This window comes from Brassica napus, chromosome A3 (genome assembly GCF_020379485.1).
Source record: "Brassica napus cultivar Da-Ae chromosome A3, Da-Ae, whole genome shotgun sequence".
In the NCBI taxonomy this organism is placed as follows: Eukaryota; Viridiplantae; Streptophyta; class Magnoliopsida; order Brassicales; family Brassicaceae; genus Brassica; species Brassica napus.
Genome location: NC_063436.1, coordinates 24648710 through 24672757, shown reverse-complemented (window position 1 = coordinate 24672757; position 24048 = coordinate 24648710). Strand labels below are relative to the sequence as shown.

At 35.6% G+C, this 24048-nt stretch overlaps 7 protein-coding genes across 13 annotated transcripts; 2 read left to right on the top strand and 5 right to left on the bottom strand.

The window, feature by feature from the left end:
* Positions 1 to 1700: 1700 nt before the first annotated feature.
* Positions 1701 to 2578, top strand: LOC106440416 (calcium-binding protein CML42-like). Its single transcript, XM_013882073.3, has one exon. The coding sequence runs from the start codon at positions 1904 to 1906 to the stop codon at positions 2459 to 2461; it is 558 nt and encodes a 185-aa protein (XP_013737527.2). The 5' UTR covers positions 1701 to 1903; the 3' UTR covers positions 2462 to 2578.
* A 772-nt stretch (positions 2579 to 3350) lies between these two features.
* On the top strand, positions 3351 to 4708 carry LOC106442603 (small nuclear ribonucleoprotein-associated protein B'-like). The gene has a single exon (XM_048766669.1). It carries the CDS (start codon positions 3865 to 3867, stop codon positions 4501 to 4503), a length of 639 nt encoding a protein of 212 aa, XP_048622626.1. The 5' UTR covers positions 3351 to 3864; the 3' UTR covers positions 4504 to 4708.
* Positions 4709 to 5306: 598 nt separating this feature from the next.
* Positions 5307 to 5967, bottom strand: LOC106440417. Its single transcript, XM_022716813.2, has one exon. The coding sequence runs from the start codon at positions 5901 to 5903 to the stop codon at positions 5484 to 5486; it is 420 nt and encodes a 139-aa protein (XP_022572534.2). The 5' UTR covers positions 5904 to 5967; the 3' UTR covers positions 5307 to 5483.
* Positions 5968 to 6364: 397 nt separating this feature from the next.
* LOC106440415 (protein LSD1) lies at positions 6365 to 8088 on the bottom strand. Of its 4 annotated transcripts, none has more exons than XM_013882070.3 (8): positions 7906 to 8088; positions 7742 to 7818; positions 7516 to 7650; positions 7311 to 7430; positions 7101 to 7222; positions 6939 to 7019; positions 6782 to 6856; positions 6365 to 6688 (listed from the first exon to the last, which is right to left on the bottom strand). In XM_013882070.3, the coding sequence occupies exons 3-8, from the start codon at positions 7646 to 7648 to the stop codon at positions 6644 to 6646; spliced, it is 576 nt and encodes a 191-aa protein (XP_013737524.2). In that variant the 5' UTR covers positions 7649 to 7650; positions 7742 to 7818; positions 7906 to 8088; the 3' UTR covers positions 6365 to 6643. The 4 variants fall into 4 exon arrangements, with proteins under 4 accessions (XP_013737524.2, XP_013737525.2, XP_013737526.2 ...); XM_013882071.3 differs by having other exon boundaries at positions 6782 to 6853; XM_013882072.3 differs by having other exon boundaries at positions 7311 to 7421.
* A 482-nt stretch (positions 8089 to 8570) lies between these two features.
* On the bottom strand, positions 8571 to 10214 carry LOC106440413 (elongation factor Tu, chloroplastic-like). Its single transcript, XM_013882068.3, has one exon. It carries the CDS (start codon positions 10103 to 10105, stop codon positions 8693 to 8695), a length of 1413 nt encoding a protein of 470 aa, XP_013737522.2. The 5' UTR covers positions 10106 to 10214; the 3' UTR covers positions 8571 to 8692.
* A 982-nt stretch (positions 10215 to 11196) lies between these two features.
* Positions 11197 to 13976, bottom strand: LOC106444479 (ribonuclease H2 subunit B). Of its 4 annotated transcripts, none has more exons than XM_013885946.3 (11): positions 13796 to 13976; positions 13533 to 13637; positions 13216 to 13275; positions 12983 to 13084; positions 12792 to 12868; positions 12574 to 12697; positions 12419 to 12483; positions 11996 to 12065; positions 11780 to 11855; positions 11598 to 11691; positions 11197 to 11499 (listed from the first exon to the last, which is right to left on the bottom strand). In XM_013885946.3, exons 2-11 carry the CDS (start codon positions 13588 to 13590, stop codon positions 11383 to 11385), a joined length of 843 nt encoding a protein of 280 aa, XP_013741400.2. In that variant the 5' UTR covers positions 13591 to 13637; positions 13796 to 13976; the 3' UTR covers positions 11197 to 11382. The 4 variants fall into 4 exon arrangements, with proteins under 4 accessions (XP_013741400.2, XP_013741399.2, XP_013741402.2 ...); XM_013885945.3 differs by having other exon boundaries at positions 13533 to 13703; positions 13777 to 13972; XM_013885948.3 differs by having other exon boundaries at positions 13777 to 13972.
* An 809-nt stretch (positions 13977 to 14785) lies between these two features.
* Positions 14786 to 19459, bottom strand: LOC106440412 (CTP synthase). The gene is made up of 20 exons (XM_013882066.3): positions 19309 to 19459; positions 18741 to 18894; positions 18286 to 18365; positions 18088 to 18174; positions 17954 to 18004; positions 17751 to 17868; positions 17601 to 17657; positions 17436 to 17500; positions 17281 to 17364; positions 17146 to 17196; positions 17008 to 17070; positions 16858 to 16904; positions 16697 to 16766; positions 16546 to 16608; positions 16364 to 16453; positions 16254 to 16292; positions 15942 to 16169; positions 15769 to 15854; positions 15469 to 15692; positions 14786 to 15396 (listed from the first exon to the last, which is right to left on the bottom strand). The coding sequence occupies exons 2-20, from the start codon at positions 18856 to 18858 to the stop codon at positions 15236 to 15238; spliced, it is 1782 nt and encodes a 593-aa protein (XP_013737520.2). The 5' UTR covers positions 18859 to 18894; positions 19309 to 19459; the 3' UTR covers positions 14786 to 15235.
* Positions 19460 to 24048: the final 4589 nt, after the last annotated feature.

Sequence of the window (24048 nt, the reverse complement as noted above, 5' to 3'; positions counted from 1 at the left end):
TCAGACGTTACGCCATGATTTCGCAGTGCTGCGGCTTGTTTCTTGACTAGCTGCAGTAGTTATGGCTTTTTCTACAGCTTATAGGTTTTGATTTGAGCTCTTTGCAAGGACGCCTATATCTCGGCCCGTCTTGTCCTTGTTTGTGTCGAGTCGGGGTGCTCGTACACGTTAAGATCGGTGCTTTGAATGTTCAAGGATTTCGCTGGGTTCGTGTCTTAGAGCGTCGTCGGTTTTCGCTGGGTTCGTGCTGAGAGTATGCTTCGGTCTTGCTCAAAGCGTCGTCGGGAGACTAGGGTTCGTACTTTGAAGCGTCGTCGGAAACTAGGGTTCGTGTTCTATGGCGTCGTCGGATTTCCTAGCCGTATTCACGGTTGTAGATCATGTTTTTAGCATTAAGACTTGTAGTTTTAATCCTAATGGTTGTCCTTTAAGATTTTTTCACTTTTTTTGGATCTTAAAGAACTTGTATCCTTTCATTTTCATTAAAGAACTTGTATCCTTTCATTTTCATTAATGAACATTTACAGTTTAGCAAAAAACCATCTAATATAAAGTCTTGGAGAGCTTAAACGAGTACAACCGGAAGGAAGGAAACTTAACGCCGAAAAAATTAACAAAGACCATTACAATGAAACAAAAGATATATGACGTTGAAACACCCAAATGAAAGGGTTTCTAAACATATTTGGATTTCTAAATCGTTTTAATCTTTGATTGATGAGAGAATTTGCAAAAAAAAAAAAAAACTGGAAGAAATGATATTTGTAAATGGGCTTTAACGAACTAAACCTGGACTAGGCTTCATGGTTCTCTCGACCCGGCCTGGCTTCATGTGAACGGGTCAAAAACTCGGAAGCTTCTGATATCTAAAACAACCCATGAGACTAGTTGGCAAATGGTAATAACTACTACGACGTGACTTGTCTGTTTCCCATTGAAAAAGCCAACGACAGTTACGTAATGTACAGAATATGATTCTCTATTATCTAATCTACTTGAAGCAATTTCCGTTATATAATATCTCTATTATTAAAAGAGAAGTACCAATATAAATTGCCTCTTAGTTTTTAAAGTTATTTACATTTGAATGCCACTGAAGTAATAAATTTACCTACCTTTTAGTATTCTTGTCTTTTATAGTTTAATTAATGCATTTTTCTAAAATAGAATATAACAAATTATGTTTATTTATTTAAAAAATGTTTCCTATAATCTAGGTAAACAATAAATTATACTTAATCAATGTCAAAAATGTAACAATATTTTATTATTACCGGGTGGTTATTTTTTATTTTGGTATATTAACTACGTCTAAAAAAACATAAAAGTGTTATAAAAATACATAATATAAACCACAAAATTTTAAATAATATATTGAATTATTTAATCGTATAAATCAAATATAAAAATAATAACCATTTTATTTTACTTACATTAAAATTTTGATACATAAAAAATACTTTTGCACGAACACAAGAGTTATATTTTAAAAATAGAGTTGTAACAGTTGATGGATCAAAAAATAAAACAAAATTATTCATTATAAATTCTAAAATGATTGTGTTTAGAAATATATTAAATAATTATTTAATATATATATATATAAATTTTAAAAACATATATTATATAAGATAAATATTTTTTTTTGTAAACCAAAAATGAATACCCGCGCGGGTGCGCGGATCAAGCTCTAGTTTCTCTTAATTAATTAGACACCTAAAACCAGCCCATCATGTAAAATCTTCTTTAATGTCTCTTCCCTAATGGGGGTTTGAATGGTCGAGTTCGTACATGGTGGGGCAGACAAATTCAACGCCGGCAAAACCGGACTTCATCCCTTAATAACTTTCCTATATTAGACTCTAATCACTAACTTCATTTTTTCACAACGGAGACGAAGATAATGGAGAGCAACGGAGAGAACAAGAAAGTCGAGAGACAATCATCATCCTTCAGGCTTCGAAGCCCAAGCCTAAACGCTCTTCGTCTCCAACGCATTTTCGACTTGTTCGACAAAAACGGCGACGGTTTCATCACCCTCGATGAGCTAAGCCAAGCTCTCTCCCGTCTCGGCCTCGACGCCGATCTCTCCGACCTCAAATCCACCGTCGAGTCCTACATCCAGCCTGGAAACACTGGTCTCGACTTCGACGACTTTACCTCACTCCACAAGACCCTCGACGAGTCCTTCTTCGGCGGAGCAGGAGATTGCGATGAGTCTTCGCCGGAGTCCGCAGAGGAGGCTGATCTTGTGGAGGCGTTTAAGGTGTTCGACGAGAATGGCGACGGGTTTATCTCTGCTAGGGAGTTGCAGGCGGTTTTGAAGAAGCTTGGGTTGCCTGAAGGAAGTGAGATGGAGAGAGTGGAGAAGATGATCGTCTCCGTTGACCGGAACCAAGATGGTCGCGTTGACTTTTCTGAGTTCAAGAACATGATGCGCATTGTGGTCATCCCTTCTTGATTTTCATTAAACAAGTTTATTTTTCCGACAGGATTATTTCCTTATTTCTTTTGGTTTTCATTTTCTCAACTGAATTCATCTCATGTAATTTCAAATTTCAGATAGATTTATTTGATCTATACACAAAACACTCGTTATTTGTTAGTGTCGTGGAACACAATATGAATACTGGGCTTGTAGCCTTTCAGAACTGGTGGATACAGGGATTGTATAATACTCAGTTGGATGCTAGATCATTTCATTTGTACAGTTGATTGTCTTGGAAGATCTTGCAGAATCCATGGGGAGATTGCGCTTAGTTCATGTAGAATCCATGGTGTTGCTCATAACTCTGGATCCTCCGAACTCAGCAGCTTATGGTGTTGCTAAACAACACTTACAGTTCCGTGAGATAGTGGCGTGGGATGTCGCTGCAGCTCTTCAAGGATTGTTGAACCAAGAACAGTGTATTAGACTCCAAGTCACAGCTTGACCACGGATTTTACTGTACAATATTTTGAACGGAAATCATAGCACATTATTTTGGATACTGGATATAACTCATACCTTGTCCGAATCCAAATACATATCTCCAAACACTGAAAAACCTTAAAAATCAAATCAATATTTTTAAACCTTAGACCAACTCCAACTCATTTCTATTTTTTTTCTCTATATTTTCCGAATCTCTATAATAGGAAAATATAAATATATACTATTTTCACCTTTAAATATAAAGATAAAAAGTAACATTTATCTATATTTTCTATAAAAATAAAAGAACTCTACTATAGAGTCATACATTGGAGTAAATCCACCTTTATAATTGAAATCTCTATTTTAGAAAAAAAAATATAGAAGCATACATTGGATTGGAATCTAATACATATCTCCGAATACATATCTCTATCTCGAAACCTTGAAAATCAAATCAATATAAATTAATACCAAAATAAAAATATAAATGTAATAAATAGCTTTAATATTTAACCTTTTCTATATTTTTAGTATTTGATCATACATTATTTAAGTTTATTTAATAACTATTAATTTTTATTTTATATTTAAGCGATTTCGCGGTACTATATAATACATCCCAAACGTAGTGAAATGATACAAAATTAGAAACAAATGTACATTTTTAATGTGAAGCCTAGTCCATTATATTTACGCCCAATAAGAATATAAAAGTCCATAAGCAAGTAAGTAGTGTCTTCTCCGACAAAACCCTACTTTCGATCTGTTCGTTTCGAATCCTCCGGCGTACTCGATTCACCGGCCGAAAATCTCCACTCAAGCGCGTCGCGGTATTCACTACCAAATCGGCGATAATGTCGATGTCTAAGAGCTCAAAGATGCTCCAGTTCATAAACTACAGGATGCGAATAACGATCCAAGACGGAAGATAGCTAATCGGAAAGTTCATGGCCTTCGATCGCCACATGAACCTCGTTCTCGGAGACTGCGAGGAGTTCCGCAAGCTTCCGCCAGCTAAAGGGAAGAAGATAAACGACGAGAGAGAAGATCGCCGCACGCTAGGCTTAGTGCTGCTCAGAGGCGAAGAGGTTATCTCCGTAACTGTCGAAGGACCACCTCCTCCCGAAGAGTCACGTGCCAAGGCTGGTGGCTCGGGAGGTGCTGTTGCTGGTCCTGGAATGGGCCGTGCTGCTGGACGTGGAGTACCTACCGGCCCGCTTGTTCAAGCCCAGCCTGGGCTTGGTGGGCCTGTTTGTGGAGTTGGTGGGCCGTCTCCGGGGATGATGCAGCCTCAGATCTCTAGGCCTCCGGTTATGAGGCCTCCCGGGCAGATGCTTCCGCCGCCTCCGATGGGGAGAGGTCTTCCTCCGCCTTACGGTATGCGGCCGCAGTTTGGTGGACCGCCGCCGCCTCCGTATGGGCAAAGGCCGATGGGTCCTCCGCCTGGTGGGATGATGAGAGGTCCTCCGCCGCCTCATGGGATGCAGGGACCGCCTCACCCTGGAATGCATCCTCCTTCTGGTGGGTTTGCTCCTCCACCGCGTCCTGGCATTCCACCACCGCCGCCTAACCAGCAGCAGCAGTGATTAGGTTAGCTAAAAGAATGCCTTTTGTTTTGTGAGAGCATTGTTAAGGTTTAGTCTGATCTATCCTTAAAAGTTTGTAGATTTGTTAGACAAGTGAGAGTGTCTTTGCTTTTGTCTTCTTGCGTGTTTCTTGTAAGAGAGATTCCATTAAACCTTGTCTTGTTATCTCACCGTCTTATTGCAGTTTTAAACCTTTTATGTGATTCATTATTGTTTGAGATCTCTTGCTAAAGAAACAGTTTTAATTATCTCAAAACGATGAATCAGAGAACCAGGCATTACAACGAGCTAAGAGCATCTCCAATGTACAAGAAATCATTAAAAAAGACAACATATATATAGGTTCAACAATGAGCATTAGAATATTTTTCCCACAAATGATCAACTAATGCATTTCGTAATGAAAAATGAGCTTCTTTATTTTTGATATTCCTAAATCGAGCAAGAAAATTTTGAAATCGGACATTTTCATCTTCTGCAATTTCAATATCTGGAGGTGGAGCTTCTCTTTCAAGTTCAATTGGTGCATCAAGTTCACGCTCATTTTCATCTTCTGCAATTTCATGTTATTGTATCATTTTAAATATTATTTAAGTAAAAAATAGAAACATTAAAGATTCAAAGGATCATTTTATAAATAAAAAAAGTTCAACTCCAAAATTGACTAATGGGTAAGATTACTCCATAAATGGAGTAACCCTAGTCATTATTCCATTTTTAACTCCAAAATGGAGTGAGGTTGGAGAAGATTTTACTCCATAATGATGTTTGGAGTTGAAAATGGAGTAGGGTTGGAGATGCCCTAAGTAGATAAGATAAACTGTATTCATTTCATAATCCATGTAAACTGTTACATAGCATTTTATAGTACACGGTACATTTTTATTTGATACATTTATTTAAAACTAGATGATAAACATCCAACGGTCATTAAACACGAGAAGGTTTCAGTAGTAAGTACATTTCTTGTCTTCGTTTCATCAAGCGTTGCCACCATCTCTGTTTCCTTTGCTTGGTGAAGAAGGCACCTTCTCAGATTCGTCTTCCTCAGCTCCAGTAGCGGGTGTTGTAGGAACAGAAGGATTTGCAGGCTTAGCCATTGGGAAAGAGCCATACTTGTGGAAAGGCCAGCCTTGGAATGGGAATTTAGACCTGAAGAAACCAGCTATCGCAGAGTTTGTTGCAGGTTCATCATCAATCTTGACCATAGAGGGTGATGAATCAACCTTGGTGGATTCAGGAACCGGAAGTACGGGAGGATGAACATTTGTTTTCTCGAGCTTCTTATCTACTGCGGCTGATGCTGCTACCGCCATTTTTGGGCTGCGAGAGCAGAGAACAAGTGGGGAAGTGAGGAAGGTGAGAAAGATCAGGCAGAGAGAGACTCTTGAGATTGACATTGGAGTAGCTGACTTGTTTTGTGTTGTTGGACTTTTTATCAGAGAGAGGGTTATTGTTTTTGTGTGGAAGTTGCATGTGATGGTGATTGGAGTCAATGGTGTTGTAATTTATAGAGTGGAGATTGTAGTTAGGGATGAGTTAGAGAATAATGTGTTGGAGACTAATGTTGGATGTCTACTTCTTACCTAAATCTCAAATTTCAAAGTCATGCTTATTGTCATGAGCTTGATGAACATGAACAACAGAAGGTGAGATATAAACTGATTTTGGTATTAAGTTTATACTTCTGTTGACAAAGTTGTTAATTTCAACTAAATTATGAGAACTAGAACCTCACAAAGCAGATAATCTGGAAATGATAATCAGCATTTAAATGTTCTAGGCTGCAGCATTTAAATGTTCTAGAACGTTACAATGGCTGCAGCTTAAGTAGCCAAGAATGTTTGGTTGGTTTATCAGATTTTTATAGTAATACATACATTAACAATGCCACAAAGGGCCAATGAAGTTTACAAAGTCTCCAAATAGGAATGACAGATTGTAGGACCAAAAACCTTTGTGTTCATCAACTTTGAAAGAAAGAAAAAAAACCAAACAAGAGATTCTGGAAGCCTTTTTTCTTGGGGTTAAAAAAAAGGAGTCAAAAGGATATAACATATACAGTCACTTGTCCGCGTATGTAATATGCACAAACCCAGACGCAGGGATAGAGACTGCAATCATTTTTTTTTCTTGTGGGTTATTTCTTCTTGTCTGTTGTCACTCCAACCACAACATTGCTCACCTGCCAAAAGTTTTTAATGTCACTTTTATCAAAACTTCTTCTAATGTGTAAATAATAAGAACAAAGCTACATGAGAAGCCTTGCGAAACTCACCAACTTTCCACTTTCATTAACAGACATGGGGTTTTCTACGACGACGGTTTGGGTCTGAGACGGTGGTGTTGACTGCTGGAAAAAGGTTAAACCGATGAACAGAGTAAATACACAGTTCCATAAAAAATTCTACAAAACCATAAATTTAATAACTCACAGTGGATGTAGAGGGCATTGGCTCAGGAGAGGCTGTTCCATTTGGCAGGTTAGTTGGGAAAGGCACCCTTCCATTGCCCATCTGCAGATGGAAACACACACAAAATCAAATGCCAATACAAATATCTTTAGGAACTTAACTCAACCACGCAGGAGTACTGACATTAACGTTAGTAACGAACTGGCAAACAGCACATCTAACAGAGGGTGCACCGTAAGGATACATGAGGGTTGTTCGACAGTTCCCACAGTTGACATGCGCAGGCTGATTGGTGGGTGGGGTTGCTGTCAAATTCATAAAAGACAAACACAGTTTCAGCAGACAGAACAATGCCGATGAAGTAAAAGACAGATTCTAGATGCATATATATACCAGGGACAAGGTTAACAGTCTGACAGCAAGAGCATCTTACGCTGCTTGCCCCACGGGTGTACATAAGCATTGTGCGACAACCACCACATACAATGTGAGCCATGTCCATCCCTGCATGAGCTGTGTTCAGAACCCAACCAAGTCATAAAATACAATTTCAAAGCATAGTGTTCTTCTCAAACAAATGAAAGAGTCAAGTCAATACCATGAGGAGGAGGAGGATGAGGATGAGGAGGGACCATGTTGATAGTGTTACATAAGGCACAGCGAACGTTGGTAGCTCCTCTAGGATATAGCAATGTATTTCTACACCCATGACACACGAGTTGGTCCTGCATCTCTGCTTTTTAATATCAAAGAATCAATCACAAAGACAGAACAAGAACGCTAACATGTCTTAATACTAAACCTAAAGAAAAGAAAAGGGTCACCTGGTTTCTCTCTGAGGAAGACAAAGGAGCTGGCTTTGAAACCGAAACCCAAAATCCAATTCAAAGCCAAAAAGCTTCTGCATCCATTATCATCATATGAATCAGACGAACAGTGTCGAGATTACAAAATTCAAGAAAATAAAAAGATTGGTTCTTGATCATACCGATTTGGAGATGGAAGAGGGATCTCGATTGCAAAACCCGCGAACGCTAGAGCTATATGCAGAGAGGCCAATCCAAATTGAGAGATATGGACAATAAGGTTTCGATTTTTCCATTTTTTTCTTTCTTTCTTTCTCTGATTTATCTCGCAATTTACGATTTTGTTTTATTATAATGATTTTTTTTTTTTTTACTTGACGCGTTCGGACAACTAGAGCGGTCTTAAAACGCGCTTTATGTTCTTTAAAATTTGTCTGTTCCAAACGGCGGTTCAAGCGTAGCGATTGGCTTACCCAAAAACATTAGAATAGTCTTTTAACGTGGTTTCCGTTTGGCCTTCGAGACATTCCTGGTCAATTCCGGTTGGACGTATTGGGATAGTCCGAGTAAGTGATAGGTCTGGATATTTGGATTATCAAAAAAAAAAAAAAAAGTATTATGAAGGATTTGAACAATGTTTCGACATTGGAAAGGAAAATAAATACTTTTTTGTCATTTGGTTTTGTATTAATCGATCTGTAGAATCATTACTTGCAAAGAGAAGTAAGATGAAATATATGTTACTCGTCTGAACAAGTTAACTTCTTGTTTAAAAGCTATGGACTCGCTTATGTGAATGCATCAGGGAAAGGCTTCTCTGCGGACAAATCAGAATGCAATAAATATATAAGGGGTCAAGAAATATATGACATTTTGATTTCAACTTCTCATAGAAGATAACACGAGTTTTCTGAATCAAAGAGGGAAAAACACAAAGAAAGCAAAGTAGACAGATAAAAACTCTAATAATCATTCGATGATAGACTGAATAACTCCAGCACCAACGGTCTTCCCACCTTCTCTAATAGCAAACCTCATCCCTTGCTCACAGGCCACAGGCACAATCAGCTCCACAACAATCTTCACCCTATCCCCAGGCATAACCATCTTCGACTCCTCATCTTTATCATTCATAATCTTGGTCACTTTCCCCGTCACATCCGTCGTCCTCATGTAAAACTGAGGCCTGTACCCCGCGAAAAACGGAGAATGCCTCCCACCTTCTTCCTTCTTCAACACATACACAATCGCCTCAAACTTAGTATGCGGAGTAATACTCCCAGGCTTAGCCAACACCATCCCCCTCTGAATATCAGCCTTCTGAATACCCCTAAGCAACAACCCAACGTTATCCCCAGCCAAAGCCTCATCAAGAATCTTCTGAAACATTTCGACCCCAGTAACAGTATAGTTCCTAGTCTCCCTCAACCCAACTAAATCCACAGTCTCCCCAACCTTCACAGTCCCTCTCTCCACCCTCCCTGTGGCCACAGTACCACGTCCGGTTATAGAGAACACATCTTCAACAGCTAACAAGAAAGGCAACTCAGTCTGTCTCTGAGGGATCGGGATATAACTATCAACAGCGTCCATCAGCTCGTAAATCTTATCCACCCATTTGTTATCTCCACGCTTGACATTAGGATTCTCAGTAAGCGTCTCCACAGCTAACAACGCGGACCCGGAGATAATCGGGATATCGTCACCGTTAAACTCGTAGGAAGACAAAAGCTCACGCACCTCAAGCTCAACAAGCTCAAGCAGCTCGGCGTCGTCGACCTGGTCCTCTTTGTTCAAGAAGACGACCATGTCCGGGACGCCGACCTGCTTGGCGAGAAGGATGTGCTCTTTGGTCTGGGGCATGGGGCCGTCGGCGCCGGAGACGACGAGGATGGCTCCGTCCATCTGGGCGGCTCCGGTGATCATGTTCTTGACGTAGTCGGCGTGGCCGGGGCAGTCGACGTGGGCGTAGTGGCGATTCTCCGTCTCGTACTCGACGGTGGCGGTGTTGATGGTGATGCCGCGGGCTCGTTCCTCGGGCGCGGCGTCGATCTCGTCGTACTTTTTGGCGACGCTGTTGCCCATGGAGGCGAGGGCCATGGTGAGGGCGGCGGTGAGGGTGGTTTTGCCGTGGTCGACGTGGCCGATGGTTCCGATGTTGACGTGGGGCTTTTTGCGCTCGAACTTGCCGCGGGCGGCGCGGACGGTGAAGGAGCGGCGGAGGGGGTGAGGGGAGGAGGCGGCGACGGAGAGGGAAGTGAATGGAGGGAGGAAGGAGGAGGAGAGGTTTAGGGTTTTGAGGTTGGTGGAGGTGGAAATGGCGGGACGGAGAGAAGGAGGGGAGATGAGTCTGGAGGAGGAGGAGCAGGCGGATATCGCCATGGAGGAAGCTAGGGTTTGGATTTGGTGGAGAAGACGGAGAAGATTTGGGGATGGATAGAGTGAGTGAGTGAGATTTATCTTCTTGATGAGAAGAAAAATATATGAAGGGCTCTTATTTAATCCTATCCGCTGCAACTTCTTTTGTCTTCTTGTTCCTATAAGCACACATCGTGCCGTTTTTACAGTTATAAAACGGTGAGACAAACTAATGTCATGGGATTAAACTGCTTGTTGTTTTGTTATGAAAATGCCTTCTTGTTAATTGTTTTTCTAACACGGTAACACCATTAGTTTATTATTCAAATACAAATTAGAGAACTATGAGAATTATTATACAAATGAATCTACAACTGAGAATTATCTAATTTCTGATGTAAAAACATTGATAAACCGTTAATCAAACCACTAGACTAAGCATGTTTCCACGCTTGTTATTTGTTATGGTCTATATTTATATCTCTATTTCCATTTTTGTCGTGAATTCTTACAAAGATTAGCAGATTCTTGTACCAGAAAGACATACATATTTCAGCTAATAAGCAACACTGGTTACGAATTTAGAATTCAAATAAAACGTGAGTTAGTCTTTGTTCAAAACGTTGCTAGCTAAGAGCATCTCCAAAAGAAACTCTATAACTCCAAATATAAAGTTTTTTGCTCTCCAAAAATGAACTTCAAAACTTCAAATTTGAAGTTTTGAAGAGTGAAACTCCAAATATAGAGTTTCACTTTTCAAAACTTCAAATTTGAAGTTTCATCTTTTTATTTGCATTTTGGTCCTTACAATTATACATCATATTTATAATTCTTAAATATTTTTTTTGTTTATTGTTTTAATCCTTAAAACTTTTATATCTCATAAATATTTCAAATTTGTTATATAAACTTAAGTTTTACACATGAAATTAAATAAAAAAAATTAATATAATATTTGCTTGCAATTTAATATTTAATTATGTACTTTTATTTATAATTTTATATTTTAGTGTAAATTTTTTTTTAATTAATATTTATGTAATATTTATATATATGTATTAGTTATTTATAGAAGTTTTATGAATTTACATCAACTATGATAAATATAAGGATCATAGTGTAAAATATAAATAATTTTGAAATTAGGTTTGAAGTTTTACTTTTGGAGAAGAACACATTGAAACTTCAAATATAAAGTTTTGAAAACTTCAAAATAGAATTCCTTTTTGGAGATGATCTAAGCAAAGATCATTCCGTAGCTGAAAAAAAAATCATAAATAATTGAAATAGTTTCAATCATTTTAGCATTTTTTCTTACAAGCCCTTGTAAACATATCTCTTATGTTCTTTGATCCAGTCTCTACCTTTGCTTGCTTTGTCTGCTTCCCAGGCTTTCCTGTCTTCTTATTTGCTTTCTCCTACAAAACGTGGAACACAAGACGTTAGCAAGTCAACAAGACTGAACAAAAAAGATACGAAACTTTTCTACAGATTTTGCAATGAAGCATACACACACCTGTGATGAATTTGAGTATTCCATCTTGTTCTCATTTGCATATGGAAGATTCTCTGTATTGGTTTCTTTCATCGTTGGGTCAACAAACTCGAGTCTGCAAGACAAGCCAGACATAACGAACACCTTTGTAAGGATGTATGGTTCTCTAAGAATTTCATATTTTTTGACAAAAGAAAAAGTACCCAAGATGATCATAGAGGAGCTTCAACCAAGGCTCTGTCTTCAGGTACTCACCCACAATTGAAACTGCATCCACCACTGTACATAAGAAAGGCTATATATCAGTTAAAACTTAAAAGCCATATAACATCACCTCTTGAAGGCTCAATTTCAAGAAAGGACATGCACCATGTCTGAAACCAAACACAAAAGTAAATGATTTCTGTTCTACAACTTACATGTTTGCTTCTCGCCTTGAGCTGCATAGTTCTTGTCCAGTTCCGGAAGAGTCTTCTTTAAACAGTTTACCTGCGTTCATTAAAGTGCAGGCACCTTAAGTATAGGAATAAAACAGATACGAGTTGATCTGCATTATTGTCACTCCCTCAAATTCAATCAGAGACAAGAGTTATAGAATGTGAAACACAACAAGTTAGAGTCAATGCAGCATTGCTTTCTATGGACGCTGCAATTTCAGAATTTCACCAAGCAGTATCCAAGAACGACATATAAATCATTAAACATGCCTTATCTCTGAAGCATATGCGAAACATCGTGATTCAGACACATGTATCGCTTTCAAATGGGAAAAGTATCAAGAAAAAATTTCAACTAGATCGTAGAAAAGGCTTAAAAAGAATCATGTTAAGACAAGAGCATACCTTACAAGTTAACCAAGCTAAGACTTTCGAGTTATCAAGCCGATAGAACTTCATAGACCCAACCTCTGCAAGAATTGATGAGACGCATTTAGTTTACAAGCAATCTGAAAATTGTGGTTTAGTTAAGTGTGTGAAACCATACACCAGAAATGTACCTTGAGTCTGACAAACGATCTGCATACTCTTCTCCGCAAGTGGCAACAAATGTTGATATTCAGGATATCCTTCCACAAACAAAATCTCATCCAGTTGCCTGAACTTTCCAGGATCTTCACCTTTCTACAGATCGACAACTAACACTTCTAAGAAACTGAAATCAGATAGGAAACAATATTGAATTCGAGAAGAGGCAGGGGAGCATAGAGTGAGCGACCTTCATTCTCGCCACGTCGAAAATTGGCAACAAGATGAAAACAGGATCAACCGGAGTGGCCATATACAAGCTTCCATCTGTAACAAAAAAAAGAAGTCATGAACATTCCTCCCCTTGCATTAAATAATATCATGACTCAAAAATTCCTAGGAAGCTATACTTGATAATCAAAGATCAACAGTGGAATTTACCTTGAGAAATGTAATCTCCCAGGAACCAAGAACCATATGATTGCTTAAACCATTGAATTTCTTGAAGCATCTCATTACTAAAAAGGTAGCATGTTCCATTTTCTGCCATATAAACAAACATACCAAAACACATAAGATGTTTTTTTTAAAGCAATTACATAAGATGTTACTAACTGAAGTTCTTTCTCTAGAACACTATACAACAAGCTTGTCAATAATCTACATCTCATTACCTGATTTTGGATGGCGAAGTGTCAATAGTTCTCCGGGTTTGTTTCCAACACAACCTGAATCTTTAACATATGAAACAAAAAACAGGCATGTTACTTACAAGCATTAAGGATTCAAATGAGAGAGCGTAAGGGAGTAAACTTTTTGGATAGTAAGCAACATCCTTATAATCCTCATGAACATAAATGTCTAATGAACAATAGTCTAAAAGTAATATTTGAGGATAAAACAATTATCATTCAAACCAAACTTTTTCAATCATTGATAAGTCATTAAGGTTAACAATAAAACAAAACCTGAATGAAGTAAAAGAGAGAACCTGAGGCAATGAGAACTCGTGTCTTCTCAGCTCCTTCCCACCAAACAGTACAACTCATCGTCAAAATCTTATCTTCAAGGTTCAGCAAACCAAAATCCAATGAATCTGACACCAACAGAACAATTCAATTACAAATCGCTGTATCAAGCTCACTCAAGACGATACTCTTTCCTAAAACCCAAGTAAGCTCCTTTCAAACAAGAGCTAGGGCGATAAAAAGACTAGAGATTGCGAAAAACCTTACAAGCAATTCGATGACGTACCGTGATGAAGGCTCGCAACTAGTGAGGCGAATGAATCAGGACGAGGTTTCTTTAAGACATATCATCGAACAGTTGGTGTACAAGAGACGAAAAGCCAGATAAAGAAACGACAAGTCGAGACCGGATTTGGCGCCATGGCAGGAAGTAGCGCGCGCATTCAAACATGGGCCTGGGCTGTTGGCAATAAAGTTTAGGCCCATAGATAAATAAAAGTAAATTATTTGCAAATAGGCTCCTAATTTTAACAAAATAAAAAAAAGGCTCCTAGTTTTAACAAGTATTAGCCAGATTAGTCACTATATTTGTGTTGGTAACAAAACAACCCAAGTAGTGAAGAAGCTTTACTGGAGGAGTCTCACACAATTCTTGACTTAGTTATGCCATTGCAGGCTCTTTGATATCAAACACTGTTTCCTTAAGAAGGAATTGCATATACAGATGGTTTCAAGTGTCTTATTTGTTGAGTTGAAATAATAAATATTGTCATGAAGACATGAAGATGAAATGAAGAAGGATGCATTGAGTTGAAGAAGTGCAGTGAAGTGCAGTGAAGTGCATCAATTCCGTAAATAGTAACTCTGTGAGTTTTTGGTTGCCCTAAAAAAGATAAACCTATATATATATCTTGTACTCACACCATTAATGAAATCAATGGAGTTTTAGTCTCTCATTCTCTATTCTCTCTTGCCACACTACTAATCTTCTAATCTCTCATATAAATCTCCTCTAAACACACTTATTCTCTATCGATCTTTGTTCTACACTCACTAATCTCAAAAGTGAATACTATTCAGACACTGCAGCAAATTTGAATACTATTCATACACTTCTCTGCAAATGACAACAAATGTTGATATCCAGTTTATTTAATTTATACTTGCTTGCTTCAAATCAAATCTTGTTTGTGTACTGGGGATAACATAGAAACTAACATTAACATATGAGAGGCAAACTTCAATTGGAGTCTTAACAAAAACTTGACAATATCCGTAAACAAAAAGAAGATTACTAGTTGTATAACATAACCATTCAAATAACATGGTAACTACATTAACATACCAGAGAACCTTAACATTGGTACTTCTCTGGAAATGTTTAAACCATAAAAAGAAAGAAAGAAACAAACAAACACAAAAGGCTAATGAGAGATGGTACTAACTACTACTACTACATAAGAAACCAAGAAACACAGCAGCAGAGAGAGTCAATCCCATGACACTCTTTAAATAGTACCCATTACAAAAGACAAAGGTATAATAATACTTGCTTGTGTTTAGTGTTCTTCTTCTTCTTCATAATCTTAACAAACCCCATCTCATAAAAAAAAAAAGCCAAATCTTCAAACTGTACACCCTTTGTCTCTCTCCCTCCATGTTAAAAAAAATCCGGATAAAATAGCTTTTTTTAAGAGAGAGAAGTCATCCTTGATGCATGAGACGTTCATGAGCATAAACTGTATACAACACTGACTGGCTTCTTCGCTGCGCCTTTCAAGTAAACTCTCTCGAGCTTCCCATTGGACTGAGGACGCGAGACAGCTGTTTTTTGGCAGCTTTGTTGCAGTACGTTGTCTAGCTCTCCACAAGCTGCTCCAATTAGTCCTGCACCAATAAAATAGGTTTAACTTTTAAGCATACGTGTGAAGAAAGAAACCGTATGTATTAGCTTCTCACCTAGAAAGAGAGGAGATGGCTTTCCTGGTCTTGACTTGTACTCGGGATGGAACTGAGCTCCAACGTAAAACGGATGGTTTGGCAGCTCAACGATCTCCATTCGCTGACCAGACTCGTCTTTTCCAGGGAATGTGAGTCCAGCGCTCTCTAAACGTGGAACCATTGCTGGATTCACCTCATATCTGTGTCGGTGTCTTTCATCAACAAAACTTCTGTTCCCATACCTGAAACATTCTCATGCATCAAGTTAAACTCTAGGATGCATCAAGTTCAACTTGTTTTATCTCTCATCATGCTTACAGTTTTGCTGATTTGGAGTCTTTAGCTTGGAAGTAAGTTCTTCTTGAGCCTAACCTCATAGTACCTCCCATATGCGTTTTAGAGCCCTGCTTCAAACAAAAACATTACATTTTAAGTTAACTAAAACTCAGAACAGAAAAAAGAACGTGGAAGGGAAGAAAACAAAACAAAACCTCAGGCATGAAAACAACGCAAGGGCTTTTGGTATTAGGATCAAGCTCAGTGCTGTTTGCGTCTGACAAACCGAGTACGGTTCTTGCGTACTCGATCACAGCGAGTTGCATACCTAGACAGATACCAAGGTATGGAACTTTGTTCTCTCTGGCGTATTTAGCTGCTAGTATCTTTCCTTGTACACCTCTATTCCCAAAACCTCCCGGAACAAGAATGCCATCAGCACCCTGAAGACAAAATATTTACATGGAAACTAATCAACTGAGAATGTTCATCTTGACATAAAAATGGGAATGAAAGAATGTTCAGACCTTAAGTAACTTCCAGACGGCCTTGTATGCATCTGGATTCTGCAATGAGGGAATCATTTTGCTTTTAGTTTCTAAGGTTTCATGATTAGTATAAACTGTAGTAGACATACCTCCTTTTTTGCTCCAAGTTCAAGATCACTAGCTGAGATCCAGTCTATGACTAGCTTCTTGCGCCTAGCCACAGAAGCATGCAGGAGAGCCTGATCATCAACACACAATAGTTATGGTTATGAGAAGAGGCTTAGTTTTGTGGTTATAGTTTCTGGAATTGATGTATAATGTGAAGGTGTACCTTGTGGATGGAAAGGTAGGAATCTAAGAGCTCAGTGTACTTCCCCACCACAGCAATTCTGACCTGAAACACCAAAGACATAGTGAAGTTAGTCTCTATCTGAAAACCAGTGAGATAAACTAAGCCTGAAATGTCTTATGGTAGCACATACAGGAACATGCAACTTGTCGCTCATTTTAGCCATCAAAGACCACTCCTCTAGTGCAGGCTCCTTGGCAACTCTGTATATGGAAGCATCACACAATGATTCCCAAATCTGTATTTGAATGAAAGAACCAATGTACATAAAGAATATGAGTAAGCGAGACACACCCTGTAAGGTTCAGGACACGCAAAATTGCCTCGTGTGCCTTTTGTTCCTGCTCAAATAAGTTAAAATGTTAAGACATTGGTGATGGCTGATAGGAACAACCTGCTATAACTGAAACTTTGAGAGTATGGTGGAATGAGAAAGCTACTCACTTTGAGAAGCAATGGAATGTGCCAAATGTTGGGGCAATCATAGAGAGTGACAACGTTTTCCATCTGCAAATAATTTGTTATTCAACATTGTTTGTATCATTGATAAAGATTAAGTTTTGTTCTGCAAGTATTACATACCGGAACTTGGCAAAACTGAGAGAGCTTGGCCTTCACGTTATCTTCAAGTGGCTACAAAATCAAGTTCAATATTAGAACTCAGAGCTAAGATTCATTACCAAAATAAATAAATAAATAGAGTTACAAGGATGAAACCTTTGCGCTTCTACAAGCCAAGATGTTGGGGCTCAAGCCAAGGCCTCTTAAGTCTCGAACGCTATGTTGCGTTGGTTTAGTCTTCTGATAAGCAACTAGACATTGTTAGGACAAGCCACCAGACTAAACGAAATTTTAAGACTCAAGAAACTTGCCTGTTCACCAACAACATTCAATACAGGCACAAGACTGACATGGATCAAGCAAAAATTCTCAGAGCCTGAAAAAATGTAAAAAACATCACTAAGACTTGGCATGGTCTTAAGTAAACTTTCACTGGTATACATCAATGAACAACATAAACACAAACCGTTACTTACCTACACGATAGGAGAACTGTCCAAGAGCATTAATAAAAGGCATGGACTCTATATCTCCTGCAGACAAAGAGTAGCTCCATGTTTAAATAAAAACTATCTGAACAAAACCTGACACAGAGAGTTAAAATTCTCCAAATTAAAAAAAGTTACCTATGGTTCCTCCAAGTTCTATGACACAAACATCAGCTGGACCTGACTGTCCATCAACTGGAATCCTAGCCGCACGCTCAATCCATTCTTGAATAGCATCAGTGATATGTGGAACAACCTACAATACCCATAAAGGAATTTCAAAATCTTTCAAAAACACATGGTTTAATTAGTATATACTATCAGCATGTTCTTCTACTTACCTGAACAGTTTTCCCAAGATAATCTCCTTTCCTCTCTTTCTCAAGCACATGCTGTTCACAAACGTCAACGTCTAAGTTACAAAAATCAAAATCAAACACTCCAAACTATTTTTGCTCATATAAACAACACAAACCTTATAAACCTTTCCGGTAGTTATGTTGTTTTCACTGGTCAGCTTAATGTCCATAAACCTCTCATAGTTCCCAAGATCAAGATCAACCTTTCATTTAACAAACAAAAAATTCATTTTTTTAATGGTTGTTTACCTAACTAATTAAATGATCTTTCTAATAAAAGAAACAGAGAAATTGTTCACTAAATGTTGCATTACCTCGCCACCATCGTCCAAGACAAAAACTTCACCATGCTCAATAGGTGACATGGTCCCGGCATCTATGTTTAAGTAAGGATCTGTAAAAAATAAACATAACAAAAATAAAAATATTTTAACTTTCTGACAAAAGTCATGAGGATTTCAACATGGGTTAACAGTGAAAGTAGAAAAGATTAAAATCTTGGAATATTCAAGATTTTTTTTTTTTTAACTTTGTCTGCACGCGTGAGAAGGTAGAAAAAAATAAGCTCCCTTTTCATGTTCGTTGGGGCCAAGAAATCAAATCTGAAACTTTTTTTTTCTTTTCTCAGTTTTGTTGTGAGGAAAAATAATCAAAAGCAAAAAAAAAAATGAATGAAAAGAAAAGAAACGAACTTTGCGTGAGAGAACAAGAAGGTGACATGTTCGTTTTACGTGAAAGAATTGTTGTGATAAGAAAAAGAGAGAGAGACCGATTTTAATGGCGGTGACTCGGAAACCACATGATTTGAGGATGAGTCCGATGCTACTTGCCGTGACTCCTTTTCCGAGTCCACTCACTACTCCACCTGAAACCACCACATACTTCATCTTCTTCTCCTCTGTGTCCTCCTTAACCACTTGGCTCTAAGACAGAAAGAATATGCTTTTGTAAGTAAGACTTTAAGTGAGAGACAGAGCTATAAAGATAACAAAACAGAGCATAGAAACAGCTTTAGAACTTTTGTCCCCATGAATAATGGTCTTATTAGAACTCGAGAACTCCAAAGTAATTACTGCTGTTAAGAGTTCTGACAAATTTCATTTCTACGTCATGAGTAATTATGCTATACAGAATCTAGAATCTGTCCCAAGTAACTAAGAAAAAACAGAGGATAGTGTCTTTTTGTATAAGAGAAGCCTGTTTTGGTTGTTTATAACAGAGAGGAGCAAGAACGAAACAGAGTACCCAAAACAAGAATCTGGTGAGTTCTTGATTTTTTTATTGTATGTTAGGAGTTGAAACGATCAAAGTTTAAGTAGAGGAGATATTAGACTTACCAAATTTTATAAAACGAGAACTGAAAGTAGAGATTTGTATCCAAATGTGAAGCGAAATGAATGAGAGATATAGTCGGATGGTGAAGGCCCTTTTATAAGCGTTCCACTCTTAACAGAGGGTGTGTTTCATATTTTAATTAGCAACTAAATTCTTAGACTAATCCATCTCACTCTCTCTCTAAACAAACGGAAAGGACAAAATCTATTAGAACACATTTTTTTTCTTTTTTTTCTTTTTTTTTGTAACACCTATTAGAACATCTAAATGAAGTCATACCAAGTCATACTAGTGGAGCAAAAGTTACTTTATAATTTATAATAGATTTAATTAGGAGCTTAGGAATGATTTTTTTTCCTAACTAGTTGACTGCTATGCACAAATTTTCACATCTAATGGTTTCTTTTTGTTGTTGTGGATATTTGTTAAGATTTTTTTTATATAATGGTTATATTTATCTATCGATTTGTGATCTGCAATCAAATTTTTTTTTGTATTACAAAATTTCCGACTAATCACAATGATTATTAATCAATAGTTATTATAAAATGTAAATTGTTAACATTATTATTTAAAATAAATATATGCAAATATACAATGCAAAAAATAACAAAATATAAAAGAAGTTACAATTTACGACTAATCGAAAATCAAGATCACAAATCTTAAAAAAATGCAAATGAACAAGACTAATATATGTGTCTTTAGCATTAGGGTATCTTTAATGAAAAATTATTTTCTCTTCTATAATTAACACTAAAATAGAATAATTTTATTATAGAGTAACTTTTACTCCAATGATGTTACTCTATAGAGTATAGATGAATGTTAACACCACTGAAGCAAAAGTTATTTTAGTGTAAATTATAGAATAAAAAATAGAGTGAGATGGCCTTAAGCATCCCACAAATTTTTTATTTTATTTTATAATTTTGATTGACCAAATTGCATGTGCTATTGTATATGTTTTACCTACTACCATACACATATATACCTAGTAAATGTTTTTAAAAGTGTATTGAAAAACTAATATACCCGCGGAATTTTATCAATATTATGTTTGTCTCATCATTGTTTTCTCAAAACAAAATATCATAAAATGAGAATAACTTATCGGATCAACTGAACTTTAATATAATTTGGTGAATGGTATATTTTAATATAAATGATTTGAGAATGCTTTGAAAAAAACAAAACAAGAATACATTGATAATGAACTAGACCCTCAGCATGGGTATGAATTTTTGGTTTTTGGTTATTTATTTAACTAAATGATGTATATATAATATTTGATGTATTATATTTACCAAGTAAATATTTTTTGGCATCTTAATCCATCTATTTATGATGAATATTCAATATCATATAAAAAATAGAACAAACATGCATAATTAGAGAATTGTAGACGATATATAAAAACAATAGTTATTAATGTAAAATATGAAGAAATATTATATTATGACTTAGTATAGCATAAAAGAATATAAAGTAGTTATACATGTTTAAAGAAAATACAATGATTTTTAAACTTCTATGAAAAATTTAACATATAAAAAAGGGTGATGAATTTTTCATCAAATTGTAAATAATTTCATAATTTTATTAATAATAAATTATTTATAGTCTCTGTTTTTCGTCAAGATAATTATTAAATGTCCATAACATTAATATGTTAAAAAGCCATATTATGAAAGCCCATGTTATAACCGTTTTTGTTTCCGGGAAGTGTAACAAAAAAATACATTTAACTCTTCATTTTGTTTAAGTTCTATGTCGGTAAAAGATTGAAAAAATCTTTCTATCTTTTTCAATGTTCAATTTGAAGCTTATTATGCGAAAATCATACGCAAATATAGGCAATTGGTTGGAATCTCTATATCCTTATATTTTTACAAATTTTAAATTTATTGTTTTCTCTTCTGCAAGCAAATCAATTACCGAAATAATAGATCAATTGGTTGTAATCAAATCTATTCTTATAATTAGTGTAATTATGGTTACAGTTTCTATATTTAATAGGTACATTAAAGATAAGACATTGAAGATATTTTGTTTTGATTAATAAAAGATATTGGATTTTTAGTTTGTATTTATTGATTTGTTTTTTTATAAAGCTTAGAAAATAAATATGATGATTGGTTGGTTGATACATCGTATAAGGAAAACGAAAACTATAAGTGATTTGAATATTGTACATCGATCGGTGCATGATGTAAGTTGACTATATAAAACTTGAGCATGATCATTTCAAACTAAAGTATAGGAAGATTATATGCATTTGTTATACTGTAGCTAATATATTTTAAATATTACATATGTCAAGTGATTCACGTTTTCGTAAAAATAAAATTCAAGTTCATTATTGGACTTTATTCATCCGTAATAAGCTACATTAAATATGATGTATTTTTAAGTTCATTTAATGATATTAAGTTTAAATTTGATTTAAAAAAACTCATTAATTTAACTGAAAAAAACAAGCATTAAAATATGTAGGTTCATTTAGTGACATAAGTTTAAATTTGATTAAGAAAAACTCATTAATTTAACTGAAAAATATAAACATTAAAATATGTAGTTTAATTTAATTCTCAGTGGCATAAAAGTGTAAATAAGTTAGAAAACTTATGAATATTTTTTAATGGGTATTTCTCTTTTAATAACTAGGCAAAGAGTCCGTGCAATATCGCACGAGAACTCATTTTATAAAGAATATATTATAATCTATAATTTATAATTTTATATGCCTGATAAAAAAATTAAATCATATAAATAATTAAATTTAATTTTGATGATTAAAATACGATTTACAAAGTATTCAAATATATATATATATATATATATATATATATATATATTTTATAAACCTTAATGTTCCCTTTAATTTTTTTATCAAAACACATATTGTATACAATTGTATCTTCATCCTTTTTAAGTTTTTTTTCATACATTTTTTACATGATAGTTATCTTCAACCACTTTTTGAACAAAATGCAAATTTTTTTTGCATGATATATAATTTTTTTTCCTATTTAAGACATAATATTAAAATTATTAGTTTATAATTTTAAACAATTATAATTTATATGTTGGTAATTGTTATTTTGTATATTTATCTACCTGCTTTATTTATTGAAAATGAATATTCAGAAAATTAAATATTGTAATAAATATATGTTGATTTACGTTAATATGACCCGTCTCATTTATAATATTTTTTTTTAATTTTTGGAAGAGTTCTTATAAAATACCAACACTTATTATATAAACTAACACATTACTTAAATAAAACCAATATTTTTTAAAAGCAATCCCACTTTGAGATGAAAAGACACCTTGTTTAGATGAAAAGTTACAACTTTAACATTATTTTTTTCACCATTTTATTATTAGTAGATTAGTAAAAATTTGATTTGAAAAATGTATGGGAGAGACTATTTATAGATTTTTTAAAGCCTATTTGAATAGTCACAACCCTTTAATATGAATAGTCGCATTCTTCTAATACTCACAATTTCTCACTTTTTAAAAAATACTAGTGAATAATCACAACTTTTAGACTATTCTTAGAAGGACACAACCTTACATCATATAACTTTTAGAAAAAACACAACCCTCTACACATATTTTTCAAAAGACACAACCTTTCAACATAATTGAAGTTCACAACCTTAGGAATTAATTGGAAAATACACAACCTTACAACATAGAACTTTTAGAAAAGATACAACCCTTTACACTACTTTTTCAAAAGACACAACCTTTCAACATAAGTGGATTCACAACTTTAGAAATTAATTGGAAAAGACACAACCATCCAACATAGAACTTTTAGAAAAGACACAATCTTTTACACTTCTTTTTCAAAAGACACAACCTTTCAACATAAGTGGACTCACAACCTTTGAAATTAATCGGGATTGCTATTATTAGTAGATATAAATACGTTAACTCATATCTCCTATATGCATATTCACTTCTCATGTCAGATTTTTTTTTCAGTAAAGCATCTCTGAGTGTAAATTTAGAATAACAGAAATGATTATATCTTCTTTATTTGTGTCGGATCCTACGGATACGGGACTTTGAGCCCTGTGAACCGCAAATCTAGCAACGGTATTAACTAATGCATGCGCTCGCTCCTTTTAAAAATCGTTGAGTCTATCACAATCATTGGCTAGTAAGTAACGATTTTTTCAACTACGTATGGAACTGATGACATCTATACCAAACTGATGACAACGATGTGTACGTATTTAAACTTACCCAGAAAAAAATGTATTAGTATTTTAACGGAAATACACTTTGGTTTCTAAATAATAAAATGGATTCATTTCGTGAAAGTAACATTTTAATGGAATTCACGTTCAATGTTCTAACCACAATATTCAATGCATCGGTTATAACTTATAACCAGTTAACAAATAGAATAAGTGAATTATATTTTTGGTGGCCAAAAGTTTGTGTAAGTTACCAAAGTTTTGGTAATATAAAAAGGTTGGTTTACTTGTATCCCGAATTCAAGCTATTTTTGGTATGAAGGGTTATTCTTTCAAATCTGATTTCTAAAAACTGATTTCATGCATGTGAGGGTCTAAGATCTGAAACTTCCATGGTTTATCCGTGTATATTAAAATAATTGAAGAAACCTGCAGCCTAACGACAGTTTTACGTATGTTTCTTAGTTCTTACGCTCACCCAAGATTGACGAAATTTTGATATATTGGTTCGCAAGAAACAGA

Coding starts and splice junctions, on each gene's coding strand:
- LOC106440415 (XM_013882070.3), bottom strand. CDS start 7,648: ATGCAGGACCAACTCGTGTGTCATGGGTGTAGAAATACATTGCTATAT. Junction 7,020..7,100: donor AGTTCGTTACTAACGTTAAT/GTCAGTACTCCT, acceptor TTCCATCTGCAG/ATGGGCAATGGAAGGGTGCC. Junction 6,857..6,938: donor CAATGCCCTCTACATCCACT/GTGAGTTATTAA, acceptor ACCTTTTTCCAG/CAGTCAACACCACCGTCTCA.
- LOC106442603 (XM_048766669.1), top strand. CDS start 3,865: ATGGCCTTCGATCGCCACATGAACCTCGTTCTCGGAGACTGCGAGGAG.
- LOC106440417 (XM_022716813.2), bottom strand. CDS start 5,903: ATGTCAATCTCAAGAGTCTCTCTCTGCCTGATCTTTCTCACCTTCCTC.
- LOC106440416 (XM_013882073.3), top strand. CDS start 1,904: ATGGAGAGCAACGGAGAGAACAAGAAAGTCGAGAGACAATCATCATCC.
- LOC106440413 (XM_013882068.3), bottom strand. CDS start 10,105: ATGGCGATATCCGCCTGCTCCTCCTCCTCCAGACTCATCTCCCCTCCT.
- LOC106440412 (XM_013882066.3), bottom strand. CDS start 18,858: ATGAAGTATGTGGTGGTTTCAGGTGGAGTAGTGAGTGGACTCGGAAAA. Junction 17,365..17,435: donor TGAATGTTGTTGGTGAACAG/GCAAGTTTCTTG, acceptor GTTGCTTATCAG/AAGACTAAACCAACGCAACA. Junction 16,293..16,363: donor AACTTGGAGCAAAAAAGGAG/GTATGTCTACTA, acceptor CCCTCATTGCAG/AATCCAGATGCATACAAGGC.
- LOC106444479 (XM_013885946.3), bottom strand. CDS start 13,590: ATGAGTTGTACTGTTTGGTGGGAAGGAGCTGAGAAGACACGAGTTCTC. Junction 12,484..12,573: donor GATCGTTTGTCAGACTCAAG/GTACATTTCTGG, acceptor CAATTCTTGCAG/AGGTTGGGTCTATGAAGTTC. Junction 11,500..11,597: donor AATACTCAAATTCATCACAG/GTGTGTGTATGC, acceptor CACGTTTTGTAG/GAGAAAGCAAATAAGAAGAC.